Source organism: Haliaeetus leucocephalus, unplaced genomic scaffold, assembly GCF_000737465.1.
Source record: "Haliaeetus leucocephalus isolate CR32 unplaced genomic scaffold, Haliaeetus_leucocephalus-4.0 Scaffold2, whole genome shotgun sequence".
NCBI classification, from domain to species: domain Eukaryota; kingdom Metazoa; phylum Chordata; class Aves; order Accipitriformes; family Accipitridae; genus Haliaeetus; species Haliaeetus leucocephalus.
In genome coordinates, this window is record NW_010972438.1 from 113,153 (window position 1) to 140,700 (window position 27,548).

At 42.0% G+C, this 27,548-nt stretch overlaps 1 protein-coding gene across 1 annotated transcript in view; it reads left to right on the forward strand.

The window, feature by feature from the left end:
- FGD5 (FYVE, RhoGEF and PH domain containing 5) overlaps positions 1-27,548 on the forward strand; it is a 99,252-nt gene that overhangs the window by 29,049 nt on the left and 42,655 nt on the right. Inside the window, exons 2-4 of the mRNA XM_010569991.1 lie at positions 3,710-3,839; positions 15,909-15,967; positions 16,078-16,108. Of these exons, the coding sequence (XP_010568293.1) occupies positions 3,710-3,839; positions 15,909-15,967; positions 16,078-16,108 (220 nt within the window). The remainder of the gene's footprint in view (positions 1-3,709; positions 3,840-15,908; positions 15,968-16,077; positions 16,109-27,548) is intronic.

The window sequence follows — 27,548 nt, forward strand, 5'->3', positions numbered from 1 at the left end:
AACTCCTCCACTTGTTCCTGCCCAGTCAAGGTGGCAATCACTATGAAATCTGGCCTGCATCCCCAGTTGCAATGACCCAATCACAGATTTGGAGGTAGTTTACCATATTCTGTCCTGTCTCTGACTTTTGTCATCACTTCTAGACCCATTTCATTGTGAAATACAAGGAATTGCTTGGGGTTTCTTATCAGGAACTGCTCAGCCCCTCCTCCACCAGAAATCAAAGAGACTTCCTCTGAAACTCAGCCTCACTTTATATATTATGATGGTTAATGAATTCTTACCCTTAACCAGACTTCCTAATAATGCCACTGACATTTGCAGAAGACACTTGGTCATGAAGATATTATGCTGGAGACATCTCATGGGGTCTGTCCAACTTTTTGACTAAGAAAAACCTCATGATCATCGTGCTTTCCTAGCAAAGTTGCAACCCCTGCTGCTCACTCTTTCAAAGAGGGAGGGAGGGCAGAGTCAGGGAAATGACAGGAGAAAGCATAAAAGCAAAAAAACATTCTTTCTGTGGAAAGAACAAAACCAAAAGCAGATGCCTGAAAAAATTCATACCCATCAGCACATGGGTTACATGTGAGCTTGTATAGGTCTCCTTACCTTAAAAGCATGTTTAGATTAATGGTGTAATTAAGTGATAGATTATTAAGGATGTAGAAACTACAGAAAGGCTCAGCCAGGTGAATAGGGGACTGGGGGCAGATGGGTGGAATATAGATTTTAATCACTGAGCTACAGAGTTATGACCCAAATACACTGCTTAACTTCTCAGGCAGCCTGCCTTGAAGGAGGCAGGCCACAGTTGGTGGAAAAAGAGGTTACAAACTGCAGTGAAGACAGAGAGCTGATGTAACATCATGTCTTACTGGTTAAGCATTATTAGCACCTGGGAATGTAATACCCAATTCCCACATTTGTGAACATCAGGAAATTAAGGCCTGAACACAAACCACTTCCTTTTACAATCATTTCATGACGCTCTTATCTGATTGAGTTGCAACAAATTGAAGCATGAGGTTTAAACACAGCAAGATATTGCATCCTTGGTGTTTTCCTCCAGGCACCTGGCAGTGGGATTAGTGAATACCAAGCTGCCCAGTGCACCTTCACCTGGTGACCAGTTTCTGGGCACAGTTCAAGTCTTCAGGAGCTAGGATTGCTAGGAGACCACAAGAGCGTAGACATATAAAATGGATGAAAGGATGTGGATTCATTGGAGTAAAACATATGCTGGGTATCAGGAAAAGTGTTGTACCCAGGAGCTCTATGACTATATAGAACAGTCTCAGAAGTGAAGACCTGAGTGCTGCTGGAGTGGCTGGAGAAGCGCAGGATGGAGAGGGTGGCACAAACATGCCTATGCCCATCCCATGTGCAAATGAGACCCATAACATTTTGGGACTTCTCTTGAAACACAAGCCAGTGCCACTGGACTGCAGGCCTACGATAAATGAAGTGCATGCAACAGTTTAGCAATATTGCAAGTCTTGCTACTGTATGAGCCTTTAATAATGCCATTCATAATGATTACCAGACTAATATACTGAGGCATTCTTCCCAATTATAATGTGTTCTTACATTAACATAATGTAGTCATTTATCAGAGAGACAGAGAAAAGGAGGGAGGGAGGGAGGGTGGGACTTAATTTCATGTCTGCTGGGGCAAACAATTACAAATTGCAGAAAGGCTGTGCAAGTAAGGAGAGAGACTGACTAAACTATTAATAAGCCTTCTGAGCTGTTCCTGTATCTGCCTTGCTCTTGCTTTCACTTGTGCTGAGGCCCCTTTGTTGTTGTAGCTAGGCAGGCTTTCGGAAGTGCCGTGATGCCGCCCACACTGAAAAACTGCAGACACTAATAATAAACAAGAGAAGACAATGGTGAGGAACAGTGCCGCTGCTTGGCCCTTCGCCCAGCCATGGCAAATGCACTGGGCAGCTTGCAAGAGCTCCTTGACTCTGTGCATGAGGGAAAAGCTGGTGGCATAAAAGAAAGGCTGGCAGCTGCACCTGCATGGGAGACACAGAGTCCTCTTTGCAGCTTGGAAGTGAATGCAGATATGTAGGGAGTTTCCCTTCCGAAAGGAAATATGAGTCTGGCCAGTGGCCTTGGGAGTCTCTTTCTTCATTGCCCTCCCACTTACATTAACCCATCTTTGCCCAGCATCCTGTCACTCTAGCATTGGCTTTGAAGCTTTGGATTTTTTCACATCTGGGATCCCCAAGTGGGAGATCAAAGAAAAATAAGGAGATGAGGCAGTGCTGTGAAAGCAAATGAATAATGTTTCAGAGGAAATGAGAACTAAAGAAATCATATACACTGAGTAAGCCAGGCCCACATTACAGACCGACCTGGTTGGCCAAGATGTCTACTGGAACACATGGAGATGTCAGATTTTGTTTCTCAAGACAACAGACTTGCCCTGTTGGTTGAATGCTGGAACGTACCCCTGGAAATGTAAAAGGCTTGGGGCCACTGTGGTGTATAAGCTGTATATAAGCTCCCAGAATGATACTGTGGCCAAAAATACTGATCTGATCCTTGAATGTAAAAACACAGTAAAGTCAGGTAGGCATAGATGGGTGTTACCACTGGTATACTTGGCACTTCTTTTGCCAGTGCTGGAATATTGAGTCTTGTGTTGCAGTACCAAGAACAGTACTAAAACTGGCTGGTAGTAAAAACTGGTGCTAAAATGGTTAGTAAATTGGATAATGCTAATGTATAATTGGATAAAGTTCAGAGATTTTAGAACGATTAAATGATAGGAGGCATGACACAGTAAGACACCAAGATCTTCACCTATTTCATATATGAAAGACAAAATGAAGGGACAACCTGAATACAGCATGTGAGTACCTGCACAGTAATAAAATTGGGAAGACTGCCTCCAATTCAGCAGACAAAGGTTTAACAAGATCCAGTATGTGGAATTTGGAGCTAGGCATATTCAGATCAGCAATAAAAGACACCTGCAAAGGGCAGACACTGTCTGGAGACCTACCTCTAGTCATGCTTTTTGAAATGCAGGTTTTGAAATAACTAGCAATTTTAATTTTTAAAAAATGGGTTTTTTTCTAAAAGAAAATGCTGGGAAGCCACTGGCCTGTATTACACACCAGATCCAGTACTCTTATCGCATGGCTTTCTCTGGGTTTCTGGAGCTGAATTCAGATTTGTTTGAAACAGCTCAAGGATTCTGGGATCTGAGTACCTTGTGCTTTAATTGATGCCATTGGTATTACAATTATACTTTTCTCATCCTTTTGATGTTTTCCCAGCAAATCTGTTGTTACAATATCTAAGTTCCATTTTTAATGAGCACTGAGATGTTAGTATGATTTTATTACATCCATTTTGACGGGTAGACTAGGGAGGAACAAAGCAGTTCTGGCTGCAACTAAGTATGAACATTTTGCTCCAAACAGAGCCAGAACATTGATCCTCTGGGGAAGCTTGAACAAGTTCAGTAACTTCCCACTGCTCCTTCCAGATCCTTCTACTTGCCTAAATGATTGCTATTGAACCTGGCAGCAAAAAATCAAAGCTTGAGAAATCTCGCTTTCCAAGCCTAGCAGGTCTGCAGGGATTCCCTGCCCCCTGACTGGTTAACTCTGGGCAATGTGTGCATTTTTTATGTCTGAGCAGTAGCGCTGGGAATAACACCAGTGAGCTAGTCTGTTCTTTCTCTCTGCAGTGCCTACACCGAGCCCTATAAGGTGTGCCCAGTCTCTGTGATACCGATGGAGGTCGTCACATCAGATGAGGAACAGAAGAGTTCAGAAGATGACGAGAGCAGCCCAGGTGATCCCAGCCTCATCAACAAGGTAAAAGAACTGAAAATGGGGAATGCGTGAGACCTGGAGAGGGAGAAAAAATTTGCAGAATGTGGATTCTTAACTCTCTCTGCTCTTTGCCTGGTACTCATTTAGAAATGTCAGAGTCATCAATCCTTTACTACCCCAGTGCACTATTAACAATTTACCCCTATAGAATCATATCATAGAATCATAGAAAGGTTTGAGTTGGAAGGGACCTTAAACATCATCTAGTTCCAACCCCCCACCATGGGCAGGGATGCCTTCCACTAGACCAGGCTGCTCAAAGCCCCATCCAGCCTGGCCTTGAACACTTCCAGGGATGGGGCATCCACAACCTCTCTAGGCAACCTGTTCCAGTGCCTCATCACCCTCACAGGGAAGAACTTCTTCCTTACATCTAAATCTACCCTCTTTCAGTTTAAAGCCATTACCCCTTGTCCTATCACTACATGCCCTTGTAAAAAGTCTCCCTCTCCAGCTTTCTTGTAGGCCCCCTTTAGGTACTGGAAGGCTGTTATAAGGTCTCCTGGGAGCCTTCTCTTCTCCAGGTTGAACAACCCAACTCTCTCAACCTGTCTTCATAGGAGAGGTGCTCCAGCCCCCTGATCATCTTAGTGGCCCTCCTCTGGACTTGCTACAACAGTTCCATGTTCTTCTTATGTTGGGGACCCCAGAGCTGAACACAGTACTCCTATAGCATATAGCAAAACCAAAGAACTACAGTCCTAAGATGGACAGTGGAAACAACACAGGCAGCAGGAAAGGCTTGACTTGAATGTCAGCAAAAATGCCTCACTCAGAAGAAGGATTTAGCTGCAATCTTGCAAATTTTAAAACTACATTGAATAAAACAATGACAAATACATTATTGGGACCACTTCTGCATTGGCTGGGAGATGGAGTAAATTATCTAATAGCACTCTGCCATCTCAAAATTCTCTCATCATGGGAAAATGCACTTATATTTGGGTTTATTTTACTGACTTCTGATGAATAAAACAGGTCTTAAACAAATTATGGAGAAGACCATGGAAATGTGACCACAGCTTAAGACCATACAGGTCTGTTTGAGCCTCCAGTAAGCTGACTAACAGTGCAGTTGTTAAAAAAATGGCATCGAGCAGTTTTAGGCACAAATTTGTCTTTGCTTTTCACAGAACTTTGTGTTTGTGTGTTCTTAAAACCTAATATGAGCCTAACAATCTAACATTGTGTCTCTGAGTACAAGGACCCAGTGCATAGTCCATTTGGTATGCATGCAACAAATGGGTATGTTCTTCTGAAGCCTTCCAATTTGAGCCCCAGGAACTAAGGCTACAATAGGAAAATAACAAATCCTGATTTCCTTCACCTCTCTCTGCCATTCATTTTGGCCTGGTCTCACAGTGATGTGGCTTCCTGATTGTAGATGGCTTGTGTCTGGTCATGGGCATGTGTCAAAGCCTGCAAAAGTCTGTGCAGATGCCCCTCCAAAACAAATTATGGCTGAGTAGGGGTCAACTCTGTCAAGGACAAGCATAAGTACATTGATTCTAGGAAGATCAGATCTCTTCAGGCATTTCCAGAATGTGAAGCTTTGTTTAAGGGCAGATATAGAGAGAGGGGAGCAGAATTTTCCCCTTACCAGGACATCAGTTCCTGAGAAACAGAAAAAGAAACTGCAAGCAGAATGACTGTGAAGGGCAAATGAAATTGCTGTTGCTCTAATCTCTGAGGGAGAATAGCTTCCTTTGATTTCCCTGTATGCTGTATCACTTTTAGGTCTACCTCGCAGGGTGCTGAGCTGCCTCTGCTACCAGTGGGAAAGATTGTGGTTTGATCTCCCTGCTGACATGAAACAAATGAAAATTGCAAGCAACCTTATCTTTTTTCCTCTGAGATTCATGAAATTTTTTTTGTTGTTTGTTTTCACACTGTTTTGGAAAGGGAAAAGCCTTTAAATTTCCTACATTCCCTGTTAAATGAAAAATATTTTTCTTTTCAGTTCTATTAGTTAGCTGACAAACCGCTAGCATTTATAGAGCATACACTACTGTGTTATGTAAGCTGGTCAGGTTTCTCAGCATCTCTTAGTTGTGATGCCAGTGGAGCAGTGACAACAAAATTGTGACTTGAGTTCACAAGGGAAATGCATGCAATCACTATGCACTTGGAAGCAAATTCAAGGCTGCTAAAACCAATTTTATTGCCATTTTTGTAGTGTTTTACTCAAGACACAAGGAAATGATGGTTTTCTAAATGTGTCCCTTATTGCATGTCATGCATTTTAATTGTTCTGTTGTGCTGGGGTAACCACACTGTGTAGCTGTCACAGAAGAAGGCAGCACTTAGAGAACAAGCATGTGCTTCAGAGTCTAACTGGAGGTATCCCTCCCACTCTTCAGGTGAACACAAACTAAATGTCTGCACGTGCCTGATAGAGAACATCAGAACAGGTCTGGTTGGTTGCTTGGTGTTTGCTTCCCAAGCTAATTGTCAGCAAGGATCACAGTACACAGGACCAGAGTTCCACAAGCTCCTGGGGAGCTGTCTTAAAACAGCTCCATCTGAGTACAGGCCATATTTCCAAGCTGGCTGATGAATTAGTGCACGTGGCTATTTACCCTGCCAAGAAGCAGGCCAGGAAATTAAGACATAATCTGATCTGCCTGTTATAATTCTGGTGGTAGGAAGATTAGCCACTCTGCAATCTACTGGGCTCTAGCTGCAGACTCTAAAAAGATGTTGGAGCAGCAGTAATTTCATCCCTGGATAAGCCATTTGCTTAGTAAGCCAAGTCAGGGGGCTGTGCTTGTATGTGGGACCAAGAAAAGATCTAGAGATGAAAGTGGCACTGAGACACCTTTAAGCGTCTTTGTTCTTGTAGCCTCACTAGGGCAGGCATCACTTTGGACAGACTAAGGGGGTCCTGGGAACCATCCTATCAAACCCTGTGTGTCCCAGCTGACCCCAGGACCCAATCTATTAAAGGAGACACCTGATCTGGGTAGTCAGAAGCTGCCTAGTATCAGGACTCTCTTGCTACTCTGTAACAGCCTCAGCATCACTGCTGCAGGCTGTGTGAAGCAATAATTAAAAGATGTCCAGGGAAGACCCAATTTCCTAGGGAAAACAGTCAACACAGGGTTCTGACATGAAGGATGCTCTATTAACTGTTGTCTTTCGCCCATACCAGCCACAGAATAATAGTGATACAGGAATCTTCCAATGTCTCATGCAGCCCACACTGCATATTCTCCGTCAGAGACAAGGGCTTCCACTTCACTGTAATTAAGAGTGAACAGGATAAATGTCATCTGTCCACAGCTCTTGTCTCAGAAAGCACTGGTGTCTTTACAGAGGACTGACAGAGGACTGTTTTTCCTGCCCTACTGCTCCTGCCTCCTTTTATTGTCTTCTCACGCAAATATTCTGGGTTCCAAGGGAACATTAGCTGCCCTGTCAAAACCTGTCTCTGTAGTGACAAAGCACAAAGAACTTGTCCAGCTCCCTGATGAAGTGATGTATCTCTTGGACCAAAATCCTCGGGACAACACAGAGTAGCTGTATAACATGAAAGAGTTCAGAAGCACTGTCACTTGGGGAGAACTGGCAGAGGCATGTTGGTCTGGATGCCAAAAATAGTACCATGGATTTCAAAATGAGCTAATCTTGTTAAAACAACTGTTTGGGGCTGGCCTACTAAGAGCTGAATTTGGATTTTAAAAAACACGTACGCACACGCAAAAAAAGAACCTTCTTAGGTTTGTTGGTGTGATTTCTGTTTTTCTCCTTCTCAGGGAAACTTAGTTTAAATAAAGGCATGTAACTGCTTAGATGATAAAATCTCTTCCCTGCATTCAGAGTTATGACTTTCATTTGCATTGATCTGGATTCTACTTGCTGCCTTTCGCTGTCATGAATTAATTCCTGTGCCAGAATGCAAGCAATGTGCTTTCATTTTTCTCACCTGCTTTCTCCTAGCCTGCTTGCTGGAGAATCGCAAGACTTTCAGTTAGTAGCAGAATTTTTTCCTCTGATGTTTCTTTTTAAGGCTCGTTTTTGTAAGTAAATATAATTTAAAAAATTAGCTTTGTACACACATTTCCTGGTATTGTTTCAACAGCTCATCTCCTTTGAATCCCTGTTCTCCTGGGGACCAGATTCACACAAATGTGGCAAAATTTTTAGGGCCTGCTGGAACCCCTGTTCTGTAAACAATTTTAATTATAGCCAATAATATATGTTGAGGTATTTTTTACATTATCAGCTTTATTTTAAAGGGCAAACAAAGAGGCACTTTCATCTCTATTGTGTTACAGGAATTTTTGTTACTAAAAACCTATTTGGAATGGGGCCAGTATAAAAATGTATAAAACAGTATAAAACAGGAGATGGGTTTTGAATTTTTGCTTTCATTCCACTGGGAGTACCTCAGACCCTGAGAAGATGAGCATTTGTCATCAGAATTCGCCTGGTGGTTTTGATTCCTCTGTATAAGACTAACAGTAAAAATTGATTCTTTCTGGTAAAATAAGCACTTGCATTTCCTTCTCTTCAGTCGGCTGGCATATGATCAGAACCTAGAGAACTCAGAGGCAAGGGATGCTGTAAATTTTCTCAACTTTTGTGATTCTACTTGGTTACACTATAAAAAGCTATGCCCTTCACTTACACTACTGATGGAGATTCACTCTTTTTTTTCCTCCTGCTAAGCTGATTTGGAAGAGCTCCTGCGCCATTTCTCATTCATGTGTCTTTTATATATGTTCATTTAATTAAATCCCTCCCAATTTATCAGAAGGTGACACATGGCTTTTCTGTACTGGGGTCTCAAGGTTACATGATGGCATCTGAGCTGCCTACAGAAAAAAAAAAAAAAGAATTAGGGATTCCAGTTAGGAACAAAAAACTTGTATCAAATAAAAGAAGGACTTTCTCTTTATCTCCTACCTCTGAGCCTTCACTCACTAGACAAATGCTCAAAGTCCAGCATATACAACCCCAGATTTTTCCTCTCATCATTGAGGTGGATTCAAACCTGAACTTTGTGATTTCTTTTTACTGCTAAAAACAGATAAATCCATCTTGAACCCACCCAGCTAACGAGCATTAAAGGAATTAAAGGCAAAATGAGCTTAATAGTTCAGATTTGACTAGACACCAACTTCAAACAGAATTCCCTTTGGCAAAACTTAGTTTTTGTAGCAGTCTCAGAATTTCCAGTTTTAAAAAGAAGATCAGAAATAGACACAATATAATCTTGAAAGTCGACTTTTGAGAAGCTCAGTTCCATGGTTTGAAATGGATTAAAATCAACACATGCTGGTAGGTTTCACCTCTTGCTGGTTATGATCTGAGTTTTTTAATTGCCTCGGTAGTTTGAGGAAGATGCTGCACATGCTGGATCATCAGCTACCCCTCCATGTCTTGAGCCTCTCACTTTAGTGTCGGAATCTTCACACAAGAGTCTTCACACAGTTCCTTTCTTGTAGGTACTTTCTAGGGCTGGATCTTCTGGTCAGTTGATCCCTTTTGTCACTAATGTCCTACAACCTCCAATTGTTACAAAACTGAAGGGACCCCCAAGACATTTCTTTTATCACACCTAACCCTCCATCTGGCTGAAGATAAGGAACCAGCAGGGAGGAGTGATTTTTATACTGGATCCAGAGAGGAGAAAAAAACATCTGATGCAGATTAGAGATCAAACTTGCAGGCAAGGCAGAAAGCTAGGTCCTAGCCTTTATGTTCATTGTGGGAAGATCAAGCCTTTCAAGGGATTCACTGAGATGATAGTAACAGGAATGCATCTGCCTTCCTACTGCTACATTAACAGCTCTACTTGGGGCAATAGGTTAGGCTTGGGGAAGGGCAAACACCTGTGGGACAAACCACAGCAGGGAGATGCAGCAGAGGCCCCATGGTGGTGTGAAAATTTTCTGAAGAAATACAGGAAGATGAAGCACCAGTTTTGGGTTCTGTGGGGATGGGTAAGGGGCAGGAACCCATCCACCAATTTAAGAATTCATTTTTCCAGCATCTTGCAGAGAGCTGTGCAGACAGTCCTATCACAACACTATAAAATGTGTTGCCTTGGACTCGGCTTCAAGAGCTATTTCCATCACGCTGCTTAATCCAGACTGTCACACACCTGCTAAACGTATGCTGATCAAACAAAGTAACAGGCTTAAAAATAACCCCAACAGTCAATGGAAGGCATTTAGACTGCAATCAATTGCACAATTTGCACCACAGTGATGAGGCTGAGTCTTCCTTTACAGGGTGCCTTTGGAAGGAGAAAGCAGTGGCTGAGTAAACGAGGTCCTAGGAATATTGTAGCAGTATCAGCTATTCTAAGAACTCTGTTATAGTTAGGAATGACATATAGCAAACCCTACATTAAGCCACTAGGCAAAGGAACAATTCAAAACGCTCTCTTAAACCGGTCTGTAACACAGGAGGGACTTTGATCTGAAGAACTGAAGGGAATCTCTGAAGAAGAATAAGAAAAGAATGTGATTAATCTGGGTGAATACCAGTAAGAATTATAGTCTATAAAGCACTCATGAAATAAATTACTACAAATCCTAGGACAAGGAGTAAAGCCATAGCTGGAACATAAAGACATTTCTTCCATCCAGAACACAGATCTGTCTGCCAGTTAACTGTATGGAAAATGTAAAAGTAAACAAATCTGTATGCAAATACTGTCGAGTTTAGTCTAAAACCAGCAATATGTTACAAGGAACTGTATATAGCCAGCATATGAGAGATGTAATCTTACCCTGGTGGCAAAATGTGAAAGTCTGTAGTGAGGTGAACAGCATGTAACCAGAGAAAAATTGTATAAAAGAAAGGGAATTCAGACCAGATGTGACTGGATTTTATGCCAGTGAAAACCCAAAGCATTCTGGCTAGTCATTTAGGACCTTAAGTTTAATATATCTAATCCTAGCCAGACTGGAGGGGTGCTCATTACCATTATGTGGTGGTGTGCTGGGGGGCGGGGCACGAAGGGGAACTTCATACAGAAATGATTCCTAATGCTGTATTTGTGAGAAGGCAGCACTGGAGGTAAGATGCTCCACCCTTCTCCCAGGTATCAAAATAAAAGGTGGTAGATGAAAAGGGGGGCAGCAACCCAGTATGGCAGATGGATGGGACCTGTGCCCCACACAAACAGGGAACACTAAGCTTAGCCACAAAGGTTTCACAACAAGCAGGGTGGCTACTGTCTCATGGCAGCAGTACCTAAAACTGCCTTTGCTATTCCTCATCCATTTCCACTGGGTGGGGTTGGTTTCCAGACTCCATTAACCATTTTATTTTGCAAACCTTTAACCTTCACATATTAAAACATACACACATGCACACACACAAACCCCACCCCCTTGAAACATGTCCTGGAGTTGGGAATGACAGATTTGTATGCCTTGAGGAAGCACCTAATTCAGACACCTTTCAAGGGACAGCTCTTGATTTATATAATTACACAGATTCCCCAGGAGAGCTGCAATCCAGCTCTTCGAGGAAGGGGCCTGGGAGATAGATGTGGACTGCTTTTCCTTCTCTCTCACTGATTCACAGAGCCAGCCTGAAAAAGTCACTTGTTCTTTTAATGCCTCAGTTTACTGTTGGCACCACTGTGACATCACTGTGAACTGCTACATAGTTCATAATAATTACAAAAGGGACATTATGAAGTCATTCAGCTCAGAGGCTGAAGCTTGCAAACTGCTATCAGCCTCTGATTGTGACTGTAGCAGTCTTGTGCTAGGTACCATCCAGCTACAATGCACCTACGCTGAGGAGTCTGCGAAATAAGACACACACACAGGAAAATGCATGAAGAGATGCAGTTTGTCCATGTCAGCATGGCAAGCCAGTGGCACACACAAGAATGGAGCTGATGCTTCTATGTCTTGACTAGTTATGCTGCTTTTGAAATGCATAGGGTTACTCCCCGAGTACACCAGATGAGTGGCTTGCACAGTACTAATGCTTCAGTTTTAGTAAACTGTTCTGTGATCTACTTGTGCTGCTCTTAGGCCATACAAACCCATTACAGCCCCATGGAGGCAGATTTTCCCCCAGCCCCACAATTTTTTAAGCTGCATCAGGACACCAGTCTGGTTCTGATCAAGGTCCTGCAAACAGCTGGGTCAGCACAACTGAGAGCTGGCACTGGGCTCAGAGGGGAGTGACTGGCACTGTCACCAAAGCATCATCTAATCAAAGCATGGCCTGTTAGGGCCCACGTCAGATGCCTTGGCATTGTTCAGAACAAAGTCTGAGCATATAAACGACTCTGTGTGGAGACATCACCCCTACATTAATGGAATCACTACCATGTAGAGAAGGGAATCCTGCAACTGTTAAATAGCACATTAACACACTCAGCATGGGCCATTAGCCACTTTCCTCCACTGTTCACTACTTGCCCTTTCTCAGCCCAAATGTTTGTTCTATCAGAAGGCACAAAAGGGACATGAAACCTAAAGTTTCTCAGTTTGAACTACCTAAGAGTAGTACTTAACTTCAGCTGTGCTCATATGTGTGCTCTGTAAAGAGCTGCAGGCTTTTAGGTCTTTATTGTTCTAAACAAAAGCTTTCTGATGGTGGTGTGCTTCATTATACATTGGGAAACATCAGCTGTTGGAGAAGGAGAAACTCTGAGCAAGCCACAAGTCATCTCTAGGTCTTAGTTTTCCATCATTAAACTTGGTATCCATTTGGAGGAGGGCTGTAGGGCTCAGTTTGTTAGCCAATGGAGAGATGATTGCACAGTATCACCTTTGCTTCGCAAGTTACGCTGATCAGCTGAGCTGTAGCAATTGTACAAGCTCCTAACCTGGTTCAAGTGCTTTTGTGCTTGCAACCTTTCTGGCACCAGCATGTTTTTCAGGGTGGAGAGAACGGGGAGATATTTCAGTTATATATTGCAATTTCAGACTGTATATTGCAAGCATTTTATTAAGCATTTGGTTTTGAGGAGGATGGGGTGATGAGGTTATGAGACAAGAAGACTCAGTGAAGCAGAAAGCCAAGGGTCCCCACATGGCTGCATGGCTTCCATCTGCTAAGCAGAGGCATGCAGTGAGGCCTGGAGTGCAGCTTCTGAAGTGGGAACTGGGAAGGAACCATACCTCAGGGCTGGGCATAGGACTGGCTGCAGGGAATAGAGATTACTAAAAAGATGGCAGCTTGGCAATGTTATAATAATCGCTTGGACATTGTTTCAGAAACTTGATGCTTGAGGGACCTGCACCCCCTCTATCCCCTATTCCCAGAAGTCTGTCCCTGGACAATGTCTTCAATCTCAGAGTTCATTTCCTGGTTAAACAAACAGCAATTAAATAACACAAGACAGGCAACGCCTAGAGACACTGTCTCAAACTCGCCCTAGACAGGCCATGTGACACTGGGGTCCCTGTGTTTTGTCTCTTGGCTAAGACATATTAATCATAAGAGGAATTACAGAGTGCGACACTGTGTGTATGCCAAGGGAAGGTGGGCCTGTCCCACTGGGGAAATGTACTCCGCTTCTTGGTACAGCCGAGCCAGGCTTGTCCACAGAGGACGTGTTGGACAGCCAGCACTGGGCCAGGTGACCCAGAAAGAAACACACCCCTTTTCATTTGCTCTGCTATGCCTGTGTAGAGAAATGAAAGAGAACAGAAAAATCAGTGCCTCTAGTATGTTCCTACAGCAGTTGGGACAACCAGAAGAGGCACATCATGATCTTCAAGAGGTGTTCACAAAGTGGAATCACAGGGAAAGGGGAAATCAAATATTTGCTTGTAGCAGGAAAGTGAAACTAAAGAAAAAATGTAAGATCTTTCTAGTGCACTCTATTAAACTGTAGTATGGTTCTCCAAAAGTAAGTCATTCAAAGCATGCTCTTTGGCACCCATCAGCAAAAAGGAACAAAGCACTAGGGGACATATACCCTCAGACTCCTGGTGCTAAAGGAGAGACGGATTAGACATCTGAGACTGATGAGGAGTTCACTCTCAGTATTTCCTTTGGCTCTTGCAACCTTCAGTTGCCTCCCAGTAAAAGTACACAGAAATAAACTGAAGATGAAAAAAATGTCACTGTGACACTGTTCATTTCCTATACATGAAGCCTCATTCATTTAACCCATCATCATCAGGGTTCAAGGACTTCTTTTTCACTCGTATTCGCTACTGATCAGATCATAATCCTCCTCGGGGTCCATCACCCCCAGGGTGAAAATTTATGGAGCAGCAAGGGATCTCTAGTCTCCTCACGCAAGCAGAAGCCTTTCCTTTGCTCATGTGTGCAGTCAATACTGACATCTATTTGCAACATGCTTGACTGGCCTTTGGTTCCTCTGAAATAGGCAGTGGTGAATTCACTAGTTGGTGCTTGAATTCCTTGCTTTTGTAATGAATACCTAAAGTTATTAAAACTGGAAGAATCTTAAAAATGTAAATTCTGTTCCATCACAAATTCCTCTTTTAATTTACGGATGTTGGGCAGTGAAATTGCTTCGATTATGTTTCAGTTGACCTTGCTACTGGGATTTTTACACTCCAGTATCCACATGACTGAATTTCAGCTTCCAGCACTACAGGGAATGTTTCATTCTTTCCTACACTGTTTGCAGCTTACTGCAGGCAGAATGAGCCAGAAAATTTGAGAGGGGGAGAAAATCCTGAAATCCAGAAGCTGGTCCCTCTATAGATACAAAACATCGCAGATGGTTCACCATGATGATGGAAAGGGACTTTGAGCAACTCAGATACTTCTTTTGTGTGACAGAACACCTGCAACTCAAGGAAATGCTAATGAGGAGGAGGGAAAGAAAGTAAAAAGTCTGTAATGCATTTAGCTTGAACTGGCTTAGACATTTTTTACTGCTCAGATCTGCTATGTAAATCCCAATTGTGTATCTGATCCATCAAGTGTGATTTGGGAAGCCAGCATCTGTGGGAAGATGAATTTGGGTTTGGGGTCCTATCAATACTTTCTATGAGGGGTCCCAATTAAGCTTTACGTTCCCTGACCCCTATCAGCCTCCTCATGCAGAATTTATGGAGGAAATATAGCTACAAACTTCCCACCTGACAGTTACTCCAAGGGACTGCATCACATGTCAGCAAGTCCCACTCTCTCCTGAGTAGGCTTTCAGAAGCAGGACCTGTAAGCAATGAGTTTCCAGCATACCTGGTCTGGCAAACAATGCCACAAAGTCTTGCTGCTAAGCTCATCTGCCCTGAGTCCACTTTAGGTCAGTGAGGGGTTGCTTTTCTTTACTACTGCTAGACTACTGTTTTAGTTCCCTACTTCACCACTGCTAAATAAGTCAAACTTTTCCCAGTAGTTTCCTTTCACTAAATGTTTCCATGCTTTGGCCAGTTCTTACCATAAATATGAGTCATGAAATAGGAGCAAAATACCCTAATTAGCCACTTGCACCTCAAAGCCATACACTTTGCTTCTTTCACAGTTTTCTGGGTCTTCTAAGATGCCTACCAATTAAGTAGATGCCACTGAGATTTCAAACAATGTTGTCTGCTGGAGTACTGAACTGTTTGCTTTCTGGAGATATTTATGGCCATTTAACTTAGACATTTTGTTTAGCATGCAGTAAAGCCCTTTGCCCCATTTGCTTCCACAGGTCTCACAGCAGTCAGAACAGTTTAGAATATGACCATTTTGATAAAGAACTCCCTTTTCCATGTAATTAAGGGTACTAAACACATGGTATGAGCCTCAATGGCCACGAAGGTAGCCTAACCAAAGATGAGCACTTTCTGCTTCTCTGACAAATTTTGGACCTGTAAAAATCAATAGAAAATTTCTCTCCTTCTTCAATAAGAACACATTTTTCAAACTTGACATCTGCCTTAGCAGCTATTATATTGTACTATACTACTAGTATTTGAATTGCGGAAACACCCTGTCATGGAAAGGACTCCAGGATGCCACACACTGAACAACAAAGAATAAAAGCCTGGTCACTATTTTTACTGAAGGAATATGTCAATTCAAAGTGCTCTCTAACACTGCTTTACTTCTTGGAAGAGGCATCTCTTAATTGTCTCTGGTTTTTGCTGTTGACAGAAAGAAGGCCAGTCCAGAGCTTACCTCATTGCCCAGGAGCTGATGTCTTCAGAAAAAGTGTGAGTTCATTGTTAAAACCTATCTGTTGCTCTCCTAAAACTGAAGCTACACAATCCACCCTTCAGCATTGGTTTCACGGCAATTAATAAAAGTTTGTCTCTTTCCCCAGATATGTGGAGATGCTCCAGCTGTTACGTATGGTAAGTAAATCATTTTAATCACAGAAACCCAATTGCCCTTTTACTTAGCTGCAATTTAGAATACATAAAAGCATTGAAGGGACTGAGGTAAATTTGAGGAGGAATGGCTTACTGTGAACCATTGCAAAGAATATGTCTGCCACTAATCTGCTCTTGCTACAGATCCTCAAATCTAGCATTTGTCATTCACAGGGAAAAGTGTTGACCAACAGTGCTTACTGGGGCTCTGAGACTGGTGTAAGATGCAGAGTAAGCCTAGTGCAGAGAAGGAGATGGTGATAAACAGGGGTGAACCCTCTCTCTTTACACAGGAGCAGAGCTATGAAGCATGGGGATTTGGTTTGAACAGATGCACTCTGCTTCCTTTTAAGCTTCTTTTTTTCCGATAATGCAATATCAGTAATACCCAGTGTGGCCTGGATATCCACACTGTGACACAGGTAGTCACTATGGGCAAAATACAGACTCTGGTATCAGAAACTCATGAGGGAACACACGCAAAGAATCACTTGTAGTGCCTGATAGAGAGCTCTTATATGGTATAAACCCACTGGTGGCTTTGTCCCAGAAGACCTTGTGTCCCTTTAACAGAGCTGCCACTGCTTCCTTGGAGACTGGTACACAGCTTAGGTAGCCTCACTCTCAACGTCTTTCTTGGCTGTTAGTTGCAAGGCAGTAGGGAGTAATAGCCACCACAAAAAGCATGCCCGCTGCTGCTTGGAAAGAAGTTCCCTGAGAAGGCAAAAAGTAGCCCCAGTTTGTCCTTGGAGGACACCCCAAACCCTAGCAGTGGACAGGAACTCTGATGGAGAGAAAAAGTAGTGACGTCAGCATTGTATTGCTGCCTGCTCATTGTGCCTCTCAAGCAAGTTGCCAAAGCTTAAGAGCCTTCTCAGGCTTGGACAGCAGAGGCAGGAGAGCAGCCTTATATATGACAAACACCTTGCAGATGATTGCATTTCAAAAAATCAGAAACTGCCAAGCTGGTCAGCTGGGAACAAAACACTTCAGGGGACTTAGCTGCTTAGCTGGCGTCTACCAATATTTTGATACATCGGTGATAACCTGCCTAGCCATTTGCCTTATCTATCCTGGCTTTCCTCTGATTTCTGCACAGCCAAACACATTATCTGACACTAGTGAGACACAGTTGTAGTTATCCATTGTCCCCTGGAGAAGCCAGGGTGGTTCCTTTACCTGCGGATTACAGGGCTCCTGATCATTAAGAATACCCACAGATCTCCTTACTGAAATTAAGATTTCCAAAAGTATCATCAAGAAAAAAAAGAGAAAAGCCTCTGCCAGTTTCTAAATCAAAATAGAAGAGAAATGTACACAAAGGAAATTACCATGCACTGAGAGTACTAGCCACTCTGCATCTTCATTAGATGCATCCAATTAAAACATTCTTAATGTATTTAATTTTCCATTTCCAAATACATTTGTACTTTGGTACATTATCAACAGCATGGAAATGTAGGGCTGTACTAGAGTGCATGTACAGCGTACTGGATTTAGCGGAGGTGTCTAGGAGAGGCCTCTCCTTTGCATTTTATCCTAGTATTTTCCATATACCTTTAGGAGATAAAAGTGGCTCACTAACATGGCCTGAAAAATCTTCAATATATAGATCCAAATCTTGCAACGCACTTCAGTGCCTTTAGCCACAGCAGGAATAGCTGCACACCCTCATGGCTGCTATAGATAGCATCATGTTACTGTCAAGCTACCTTGCCTATGCTGTTGCTGGGCCAGGAAAGGGATGTTTCAGGACTTTCACAGTCCCTTCAGGACTTACTTTGTCCTTTTCTCCTTCCTCTGGTAAATCCCTGTGTGGTGAATTTGGCTCTGAGGCTATGTGTGTAGATGAGTAATTTATGCATTTTCACAATAATCCTATCTTCTGCCTGTAGAAATCATTTGGAAAGAACAGGAAATGTCATTTTTGCTCTCTTTTCCAAGTTGACAACTTTGACATGGGACAGGGATTCTGGTTTATATCTTTCCTAAAATTTTTTAGTTTAGGAACTAAACTATGGATGCAAGTGCATGCTGCTCTTCTGCTGGATGGACTCCAAACTGTTCGTAATCCCTAATAAAAAGAATCTTCATAAAAATTACTGCTTATAGGTTAGTTAGGGAAAAAATCTGCTTGATTGCTAATTTTATCTGCTGCAGTGCTCCAGAGCTGGCTTAAAGATATGAGGGAATGAAAACAGAGAGTTTTCCTGGCTTGACTCAAAAATGTAACTATTCCCTGCTCTCCTGTTGAGGAACTCAGACACTTTCTAAGCAGAAATGTTTATTACAGAAAATAAGTAACATTACCTGGAGCTTGGCCTACCAGTCCTGGAATTAAGGTTTTAAGGCATGAGGGAAATTGGCTCTGTTTTAATCATACTTAATCATTAGGTTTGGGTCAGCTGGTTAATTTATCACAGAAAAGATACCAGTAATAGCACTGCTATGACTGGGCAAGTTATTCTACTTCTGTCAGTCATCAATTTTAATTGGAAAGACTTGTTTGTTTTTTATATATGTTTCAGTTCTGTAAAGGAATATTCCACTGAATCCTATTTTGCTGGGATTTTGTTTCCCTGCCTGCCCATCCCAGTGGGGTAGAGGGATCTTTTAAGTATTTTGCATATGCTTATTATTTCCTTAATTATGAAAGTTAAAGCACCAAAAGAGGAGTAAAAATTTCAAACTAAGAGATGGGCCTAACGTAAACCCTTGAATGAATGCATTGGTTTGCAAAGTTAAGCCGCTTACAGGTTGTAAAATGTCAGAATCACTGTAACCATGCACTCTTCACTTTCCCTGTCTCAGTTCCCATTGTCTCAAGTTAGAAAGTTCAGAAAGATCTGCATCAATTTTAGGATGAGATTTTGGGTGCACAATTTTGATTAATGATTTTCTTCTGCAGTGGAAAAGTATCCTTCTTGCCCCATCACCAAATGCATACACTCCTTTAGGGGCTACTGGAGGCTTTTTTCAGCGGACTCAACAAGCAATTTTCTCAAATAAGATTTAATTGTTTCTATGAGTTGGCTTTCTAAATAGTGAGGATGTATGAATTGCGCCTGGGTTAGAGACTGAGGGAGAAGAGAGGAACAGGCAGTCTGTTTTCACACTTGACTGCTAGTTCAGGCACTCCTTAGTTTAGAAGAGATCAAAAATCTTTACAGGAACAGGATCAGAGGGTTCATTTCTGTGTTTTATCAGGTGCCTATAGCCCTAGCATACCCCATCTCTGCTGCTATAGGCTGATGTCTGCATGATAGCTACCTACAGCAGTGGCATTCAGAAATAAACTGCACATTTCTCTGGTGCAATCATGTTCCATCTAGAAAGCCACAGTCCAAGCACTGTTACCTTTCCCACCCCAAATACTGTTGGACCTTTATATTCACCTGTTGCCCAGTGTATTATTCCAGAAATCTAGAGAAACCCTTACCAGTTTTACAACATGTAAGTCACTCAGACTACAGGAGTATTATTGCCTAACTGAGGCTTTTCAATACTGTCATAGTGCAAAAAGTTACAATAATCTAATTACTCCTTTTTGCATATTTGAATAGTGTTAGGAATAGTCACAACAGTAAAAAATTGTGCTTTGCTGTGCACTCGCTGTTGACACAGGTCCCACTGGCAGATGTCACAAGCAACCACCAGTGACCACAGAGTCACCAAAATGCCCTCAAGGTACAACACCCCATTCATGGCCAGTTAGGACCAAAGGCTTCCTTGACAGTGATATCTCAGCTCAGGCAAACATTTCTCTCTCTTCCCCATCACGGACTTTATCAAGAAAACAGTTTCTAAATGCTCATCTTCAAGTCTCAAGTCTCATCTTCTTATATAAACCCATATGTTGGTAAAAAAAGGCAAGGAACTAAACCACACCCTAGCTGCTTTCAGAAAGGAAAAAAGGCTTTTCTTAAGCCTGCAGCAGGAGCAGTTTCCCATCTCATTTCCAGGCTTGGCTGGAGCTGCTATTCATTCAGCATAACAGAATCTGTTTGGCCTTTCAGCGGAGACTTTAATAAATTGATTGATTGCCAAAATGATGACATTTCCATACACCCATTCTGCTATTGAACTGAAAGAGTGGAAACATTGTGTTAGCTCACAAACTTGGTATCAGTTGGTGTGGTAGTAGTGATAATAATCTAAAGGGTTAGCTGTTACTTGCCCTACTCAAAGGTAATGCAGTTCTCTGAAGCAGGCAGTTAAGAACTCATTCTGGACTGAGCAGATGGGACTGGCCAGGCCTTGCAGTCCAAATGCCTGATCTCCTGGTACTCACAATTTAGTTTCCCAAAGTTGATTAGTCTTTGCATTTCCTTCAGGATCATTTAGTTCTCAAACTGTCATTCTTTTCTCCTATTTTTCTTCCCCAGTAATGCAGGCTGCACTTGTCATCTTTTTCTTAATACTAGCTCCTGAACAAAAATGCTTCAGGTTGCTTTCTCAGCCTAATGTTTCACACATCACCTTTGAGGACCAAGAGTCTGGTTTATTTGCTTCCCTTCAGCCAGTCTATTTCAAATGACTTTACTTGATATACACAAATCAAACTTAGTGTGACTCACTCTGCCTCAGGATCCCAGTCTGTATGGGATCAAGCATTTGCTTGATAGTGTACCATGTTTGCATTTATTTTGTCTTTGGCTTTTGTACATAAAATCACCTTTTGGTGCATAAAACCCTTTGAAGTCATTATTACTTTCCTCTGAGGCATTTACTGAATAAAGGTACCTAAAAGGACAGCTCTGCACTGAAAAAACAGCAGCCCCAACATCTCCCTGTTCAAAGAAAGTTGATCCTGTTTCCTGGTTTGCATTTTCCTTATAACAATGGGCCACAATTCTTAGAAACACCAAGACCCAGATTTATGCTTCCTCAGCATTGATATGGATATGAATATGATAGGAATAGATATAATGTGCTGGTTCTTCAACCTTTGGAGCAGGTTGGGATCCAACCCTGGACTGGGCATCCCCAAGGCTTTTGACTGCAAAATAAATCTTAGGAAATTAAAAAAAAATCATCTTAGTGCTCAAGTCACTAACTCAAAGGTACATAAATGCAGATTATCATGAAGTCAGGCTCACTAGTTAACCTCTACTTCCAGAATTCTTGTGGGCAGCATGTTCTTAAGAACAAAAAATAAATGTCTAATTTAGGAGCCACTATTACATGTCAGACAAAACAGAACTCCATCTTTCTAATTATTTACACTTCCAGTGAATGATTGGCTGAGCCTTTTTTACTACTGTGAATTTCTTGGATGATGTTCAAAGTTCTGCTGGACCAATCAAGTCATTACTTTCCTAATTAAATGCTTTAGTGAATGGAACATGCTGGCTAAATGAAAAGCTAGCTGTTAGACCCTCTGAAGCTCTTATAAAAGCCTAAAGATGCACTGTTACAAAAGAATAGCCTGCCCTCACTTACAGTAGGCTGGGGTTTTTTATTTATTCATTCATTGTTGTCTTCATCAGCAGTGGGAAAATAGCTATGTATCAGGCAGGGAGAATCTGCAGTGGGAATGTTGAGCCAAAATAGCTTTCAGATAATCTGTATATCTCTTAAAAGGAGAGGGAAGTCACACTAGCACATTTGGCATCAGGACAACTCCCTGGTAACAAGCCCCACTGATACAGTATTCGCAACGCATACTCTACAGCTTGCCAGTTCTGAAACTCATTTGCAGTGTTTTGGATGAATGTGTATTTGACTACATGTGAGTGTGTGTTGAGGTCAGGGTTCCTGACCTAGATTGTACCCTGCAATGGCAGGATAAGAGACTAATTGTGTCTGCTGTGATAGTATTTTCTGCTGTTCATCTGGCATTGTTTCTGCTGAGCTCAGTAATGAGAAATCTGGGAAGATCACTGCTCAGTGCAGATCAAGGGTCACTCACGCTGCTACAGGAGATGTGCCACTTTTTAATTCAGGGGCGACACTTTCACTTTCATCATTAGGAAAGAGGCTGCTGGCGGTAATGAAGATACCTCCAAGAACCACCCATGAGTCAGAATTGGCTTACAGCTTACTGTACAGCATCTCATGCCTGCATTCAGCTTTAATACGGAGACTCTCTTCTCCCTCTTTGATCTCTTCATCCTCCCCTCAAGTGTAATGCCTAGGTGTCCAAAAGAGCCTTGGACTGCAATATGCAGTACCTGTGGAATCCACCTTCATTTAAAAAGTGAAAGTGGTTGTAAAAGCCTGCACCATTTTATGCAATCAGTCTAGACTTCAGCTGTATAAAGTTTTGGCTGCAGTAAAATTTCCTGTTGTTCTCCCTGGCCCACTCACAAAAGGTCAAATACACTTACTCTCCAATATTATCAGTTCATTAAAATATCAGCTTGACTTGGGAAGCAATTACAATTCTAGATATACATGCAAAATGATTTTTGGATGCATGTATGTTTCATTATTTATTGAAAAGTATAGAAGACTGGATGCCAGGTGGGAGTTGTGGAGTGAGCAAGGTAAATATGCTGTGTGCAGACATGATTTCTGCAGCTGAAGTGCCAGTATCCCCATCTGGGGACTGAGGCAGAAAAATGGCCGTGGTTTTCCACTAATGCATCTGCTCTGTACACTCCATTTTTAGTTTTTTTCCTCAGCTTTGTTCCCTAATGGAAACTCGCACATCTCCCCAACCAGAATTCTCCTTGAAAACTGTAGAAATATCCTAGATGAACTGATTCACCAATCAGTCCTTTCCCGTTCTTCAACAGAGTAGATGTATAAGCAGGGAAGCTGATTCAGCCATGACAGCATTAGAGGTCAGAGCTTTGGTTGGTATAAATTTATATAGTTTTTCTCTAGCAGGTGACTGCAAGAACAGCAGATGATTAGCTTCTTCAAAGCACTGCATCAGACTCCTTTTGAGTTAAGATTTCTTCCCCTCATTATCAACATCAGGAATATACTTCAGAATGTGGAAAGCAGTTGAGCTCTATTCTGCTTTGTGCATTATTGCAGCCAGAAGCTTCCTTCCTTCCAGTGAGACAATGCAACAAAGAGCAGGTAGAGACTTTGCTTCAGCACCCAAGATCTCGAACATACTACTTAGACTGCAGGCATTCAGAGCTTTTCTAACCCAGCCACAGAGTCTAGCAATCTGGTCCTTCTAGTATAATGTACACTTTTTGGTCACAGATATACTTTTCCTTTCAGATATTTCTCTTGAACTGTTAAAGTGTGACTTTGCTCTACAACCACCATCTTCTACTAGAAATTCACAATTTGTAGCTCGAAAGCAGGCCTGGTGCTGGGAACATAGTGCTGAGAGCCAGTGAGAAGGAACCTCCATTCCCACCTGCAGAGCAACTGCTGGTCAAACAGTAGGACTATAAATTACTGTTGGCAAAGCCAGTATAATGGTGTTGTACTCCCTTCTCCTTCTATTCTCCTGCTGTTGTAGTCAATATGCAAGAACTAGGATTTCCATTACAATTGGATTAGCATCTTACACACTGCTGCTTTAGAAGATGAACAAATAACAACAGAAAACCAAGAAGGAGGTCTAGCAACTGATCAGCATTTCTTGACAAACTTTAAAAGGTTGTCTTTCAAATAGACCTATCGGTTCAGCTACAGCATTAAGTCAAAATCTTGACTTTCTCTCCTCCAGTCTACTTGCCTTTCTAATCTACACAGTTGGTTTCAGCCTATTGCAGGTGGTAGAACCATCACCTTTTTCCAGTGAGGGTAGAGACTGATTTCAGTCCTATCATTTCCTAACTAGCCCTACTAGACTGGCTGCAGTAGTCCCTGGTTCCCCAGGGATCCATGGGCGATTGGATGAACTGATCTAACTTGGCATATTCAGTTATACACAGAAAAAGCAAACAGATATTCTGGATTCAGACTGAATTACTATACCCTGGATTATTTTCAAGTAGAAGTTAAAGAAGAGAAATCCCCCAACATAGCAAATATATATATATATATACAGGCAGTTTTTTCTCCTGGGTAAACTACTGGCCTGAAGCAGTGGCTTAGCTGACAAGAGATTAGTTTTCCTTCCTTTCACTAGGGTCCTGCAAGGTTAAATGTTCTCAGGCTGATAAAGGTTACTGGCAGCAGGGCTGAAATGCAGAAAGGACCACAATATGTATGGGATGTATCCATCTTGCAAAATGGCTGTTGATATGCATACAGGATTGCTACAATTCGTTTTTGCAGCTGGACTCCAAAGCATATTCAGCTCCATTGTTGGAGAGATTTAATACACAAACTCACTCTTTCTGCATCTGCTCACAAAATCCTGGAAGCAAACCCCAGAACTAACTCTTGTCCCATTAACTACCCCTTTTACCTTTGGATTAGAATATCACATTTCACATAGATGTTGGATCCTGCAGACAACTTCCTTGCTAAGTGCTCTACCAAAAACCTCTGGTTGCTGGCATTGCTGACTCCTTTGAAATACTACCTAGAGATAACTACCTGCTACAAAGTTTTCCAGGTTGCTGATCCCAGGTAAATTGGGCTACCTTTCTGTATCCCTGAGCCAGGTACCTAAATCTTTTTTTTTTTCCAAAACTCTCCTGTAATCACTGTTTCCTCTTACCATTAGCAGGCACTGCCAGCATTTCTAATGCATCTCATCGCAGCAACCAGCTTGAGCCTCATCACCTGGAGATTCTACTCCAAGAGCCAAGCATGTGACATTTAGGCAGTGCTCCACATAAACCATAAGATCTTGTTGAAACTAACCCCACATTCCTGCGTGTCTTGTGCCCTTATAACAGGCTCCAGGTTACAGTCTCCATTTGCAGCAGAGAACAGAAGTTCTTCAGAGGCATTCTTGGGGAAAAATATTTAACTTGTGTGAGTTAGTGATGTGCACAAACAAAAGAAGAAAAAAAAAACAACCAACCAACCTTTGTAGCTGTGGGTTATGATCCTCTTTCTTTCACTTAATTATTTGTAGGGTTTATTTCAGGGATGTTAGGGATTTGGCCATTGGATGACTGCAAAGGTCTTGTTTATGGGTGCCCAAAATGTAATGAAAAGTTTTATGTTTCAAAAATGTATTTTTATAGCGCAATTGCTAACCTTCTGTGTCACCTAGCCAGCTTGGGTTATGCTTTCACATGCACACACAAACACTGGTGCAAGTATAGGCATAAGACAGGAATGAGATCTGTAGGCTCATATGCCCCTGGATGAGACTGAGCTCTGTGGCCATCATGCCAGAGCCTTAAACTGAATGACTTCAGTTCATGCTGTTGTTTTCTAAGAAAGATTTGACCCAGCAGGGAATTATATGGACTCAGTGTTTGGTACCTTCTGTGTTTAGACATGGGGCTTGGGTGACAGACATGGAGCCCTTCAGGTGCCATGATTGACTAGAGTTAGTGAGACTGCAAAAGCACTTTTCATCTGATTAATGGCTTCCCAGGCACTCAGCATTTTCAATAGTGACATAATTTTTTTTTTAATGGATGTTTATAGTGATTACTGTTATGCTGCGGGTTTTTTATTAATCATTAGGAATGAGGCTATCCAGGCAACTGGAATCAAATAATTTGTCTGAGAATTCATTATAATCAAAGGGGCAGGCAATTAATGACTAATTAAATCCACTGAGATGCTGTGGGAAAGGAGTGTTAATCTTGTTGCTCAGCTATGGTGGAAAGTGGACAAATACAGAGCTGTTCCATGTTAATTTGGAAAAGATGACATTTCTGTAACATAATAGGTTACTTAAGCACATCAGTAGTGAACTTACTACAGCTATTCACTTCCCCAGGCACAATAAGCTGAAAGAACCCTTTGGATTCTTTCCCTTTCCCCAGTGTGGATTAATTACGATGACTGAGGACTTTGAAAGGTTGCAGATTCCTTTGAGTTAGGAAGAGCATCCAGAAGAAGGATTGACTGGCTTAGTTGGTTGGAAGGCCTCTGGAGTGTATGCTGGCTGAAATATGTAGCTAGGCTCACTAACACACCAGAAAAAAACGGGAGCTGGAATAGCACAACGTTGGGATTATTTGTTGTACTGGGGCAGGACATGTTGTGGAAATCAGATCTAGATAATTAGGAAACACAATAATACTCTTTCAGAAATTTGTATGATCTTGTTTTACCCAGGATATAGTTAATAAAAAAGCAAATTGACATCATGATCTTTTTTTTACCTAGTTCTAGTGGCTTTTCAGAAAACAAATGCTTCATCTGTCATAGTTACTAAAAAAATATAGTGTATGTGTGACTTTCCTTTTGGCTAGCATCTATTAGATATTCCAGTTGTTCCAGTTCATAGTGAGCCAGTGTGTACATTGCAGTTGACAGTGTTACAACAGAAAAGCCAGGAATGAATCTGAGGAGACTAAAAACTTGCCTGGAGTCAGTTCCTACTGGTGAGGAGAGAGGAATTTTGAAGTTCTTTGCTCAGAGGCTCTCCTGTTGCTTATAGAACCTTTCAGCAGGACCACAGTCATACCAACCAGATCCCCAGCATGCTCAAATCAATACAGCTACCTTGTTTTAATCAAACTAAAGTGGACTATCTAATGTAAAATATGGATTCCCAGTGAAACATACTCTGTTGAGTTGCTCATACCTGGACATGAGCAAGTTTCATGGAAATCAATTCTTTCAGACTCCTCCTTAATTATTCCATGTACTTATAAAATTTAACTAGGCAGAAGCCAGAGTCATGAGAAATGCCATGGTAAATCCCAGTACACCCTGAGGAAGTTCTTAATATTGTCCCTAAAAGTTCAGGGAACAGAACTTGACTTTTTGGCATTAGGTTTCACCATCACTAGATCCTGACAGAGGAAGATACTCAACCTATCCGATCCTGGCTCAGGGTCAGATAGAAACAGCTTGGCATCTTTCAATGAGCTGTGCAACCTTAGAGGTTTCTTTTTATCAAGCCCCTGCTCCCTTTCACAGCACATTTGGCCACATCACATACAGTGGGGTAGGAGGCCAGGAAATGGTCTCTGAGTGGAAAAAGCTAGCTGCCATTTCTATTAACTCATCCAGCAGAATCACCTTCCCAGCAATTGTTAAAGCAGCTGCATTTTTTTTTCCTGATTGCCTTCTATGGGCAGACAGAGAATGTTTTTAATATATCTTTGAAAAAACATTGGTTTTAATAATAACTCACTGTTTGCAGAGTAGCATGTGAAAAAATACATTCACAGCATGGATCTGGCCAGACTGCTCAGACATTAAAGCCTTCCTTCACACTAGATCTTGGGCTGAAGCAGAGCTCAGTGTGAACCTGCTGGAAGAACAACTCCTGGTGTGATGGCCTTACTCTGACAGGATGCAACCAGGGCTTTAACAGCAGCTCTGCTGTGACTAGATGCTTGGGCTTTGTATGTGGTTATGAGTTACCTGACCCTTCATGAGATCACCAAAACCCCCTTTTGGGACTTGTGGTTTTTTCTCA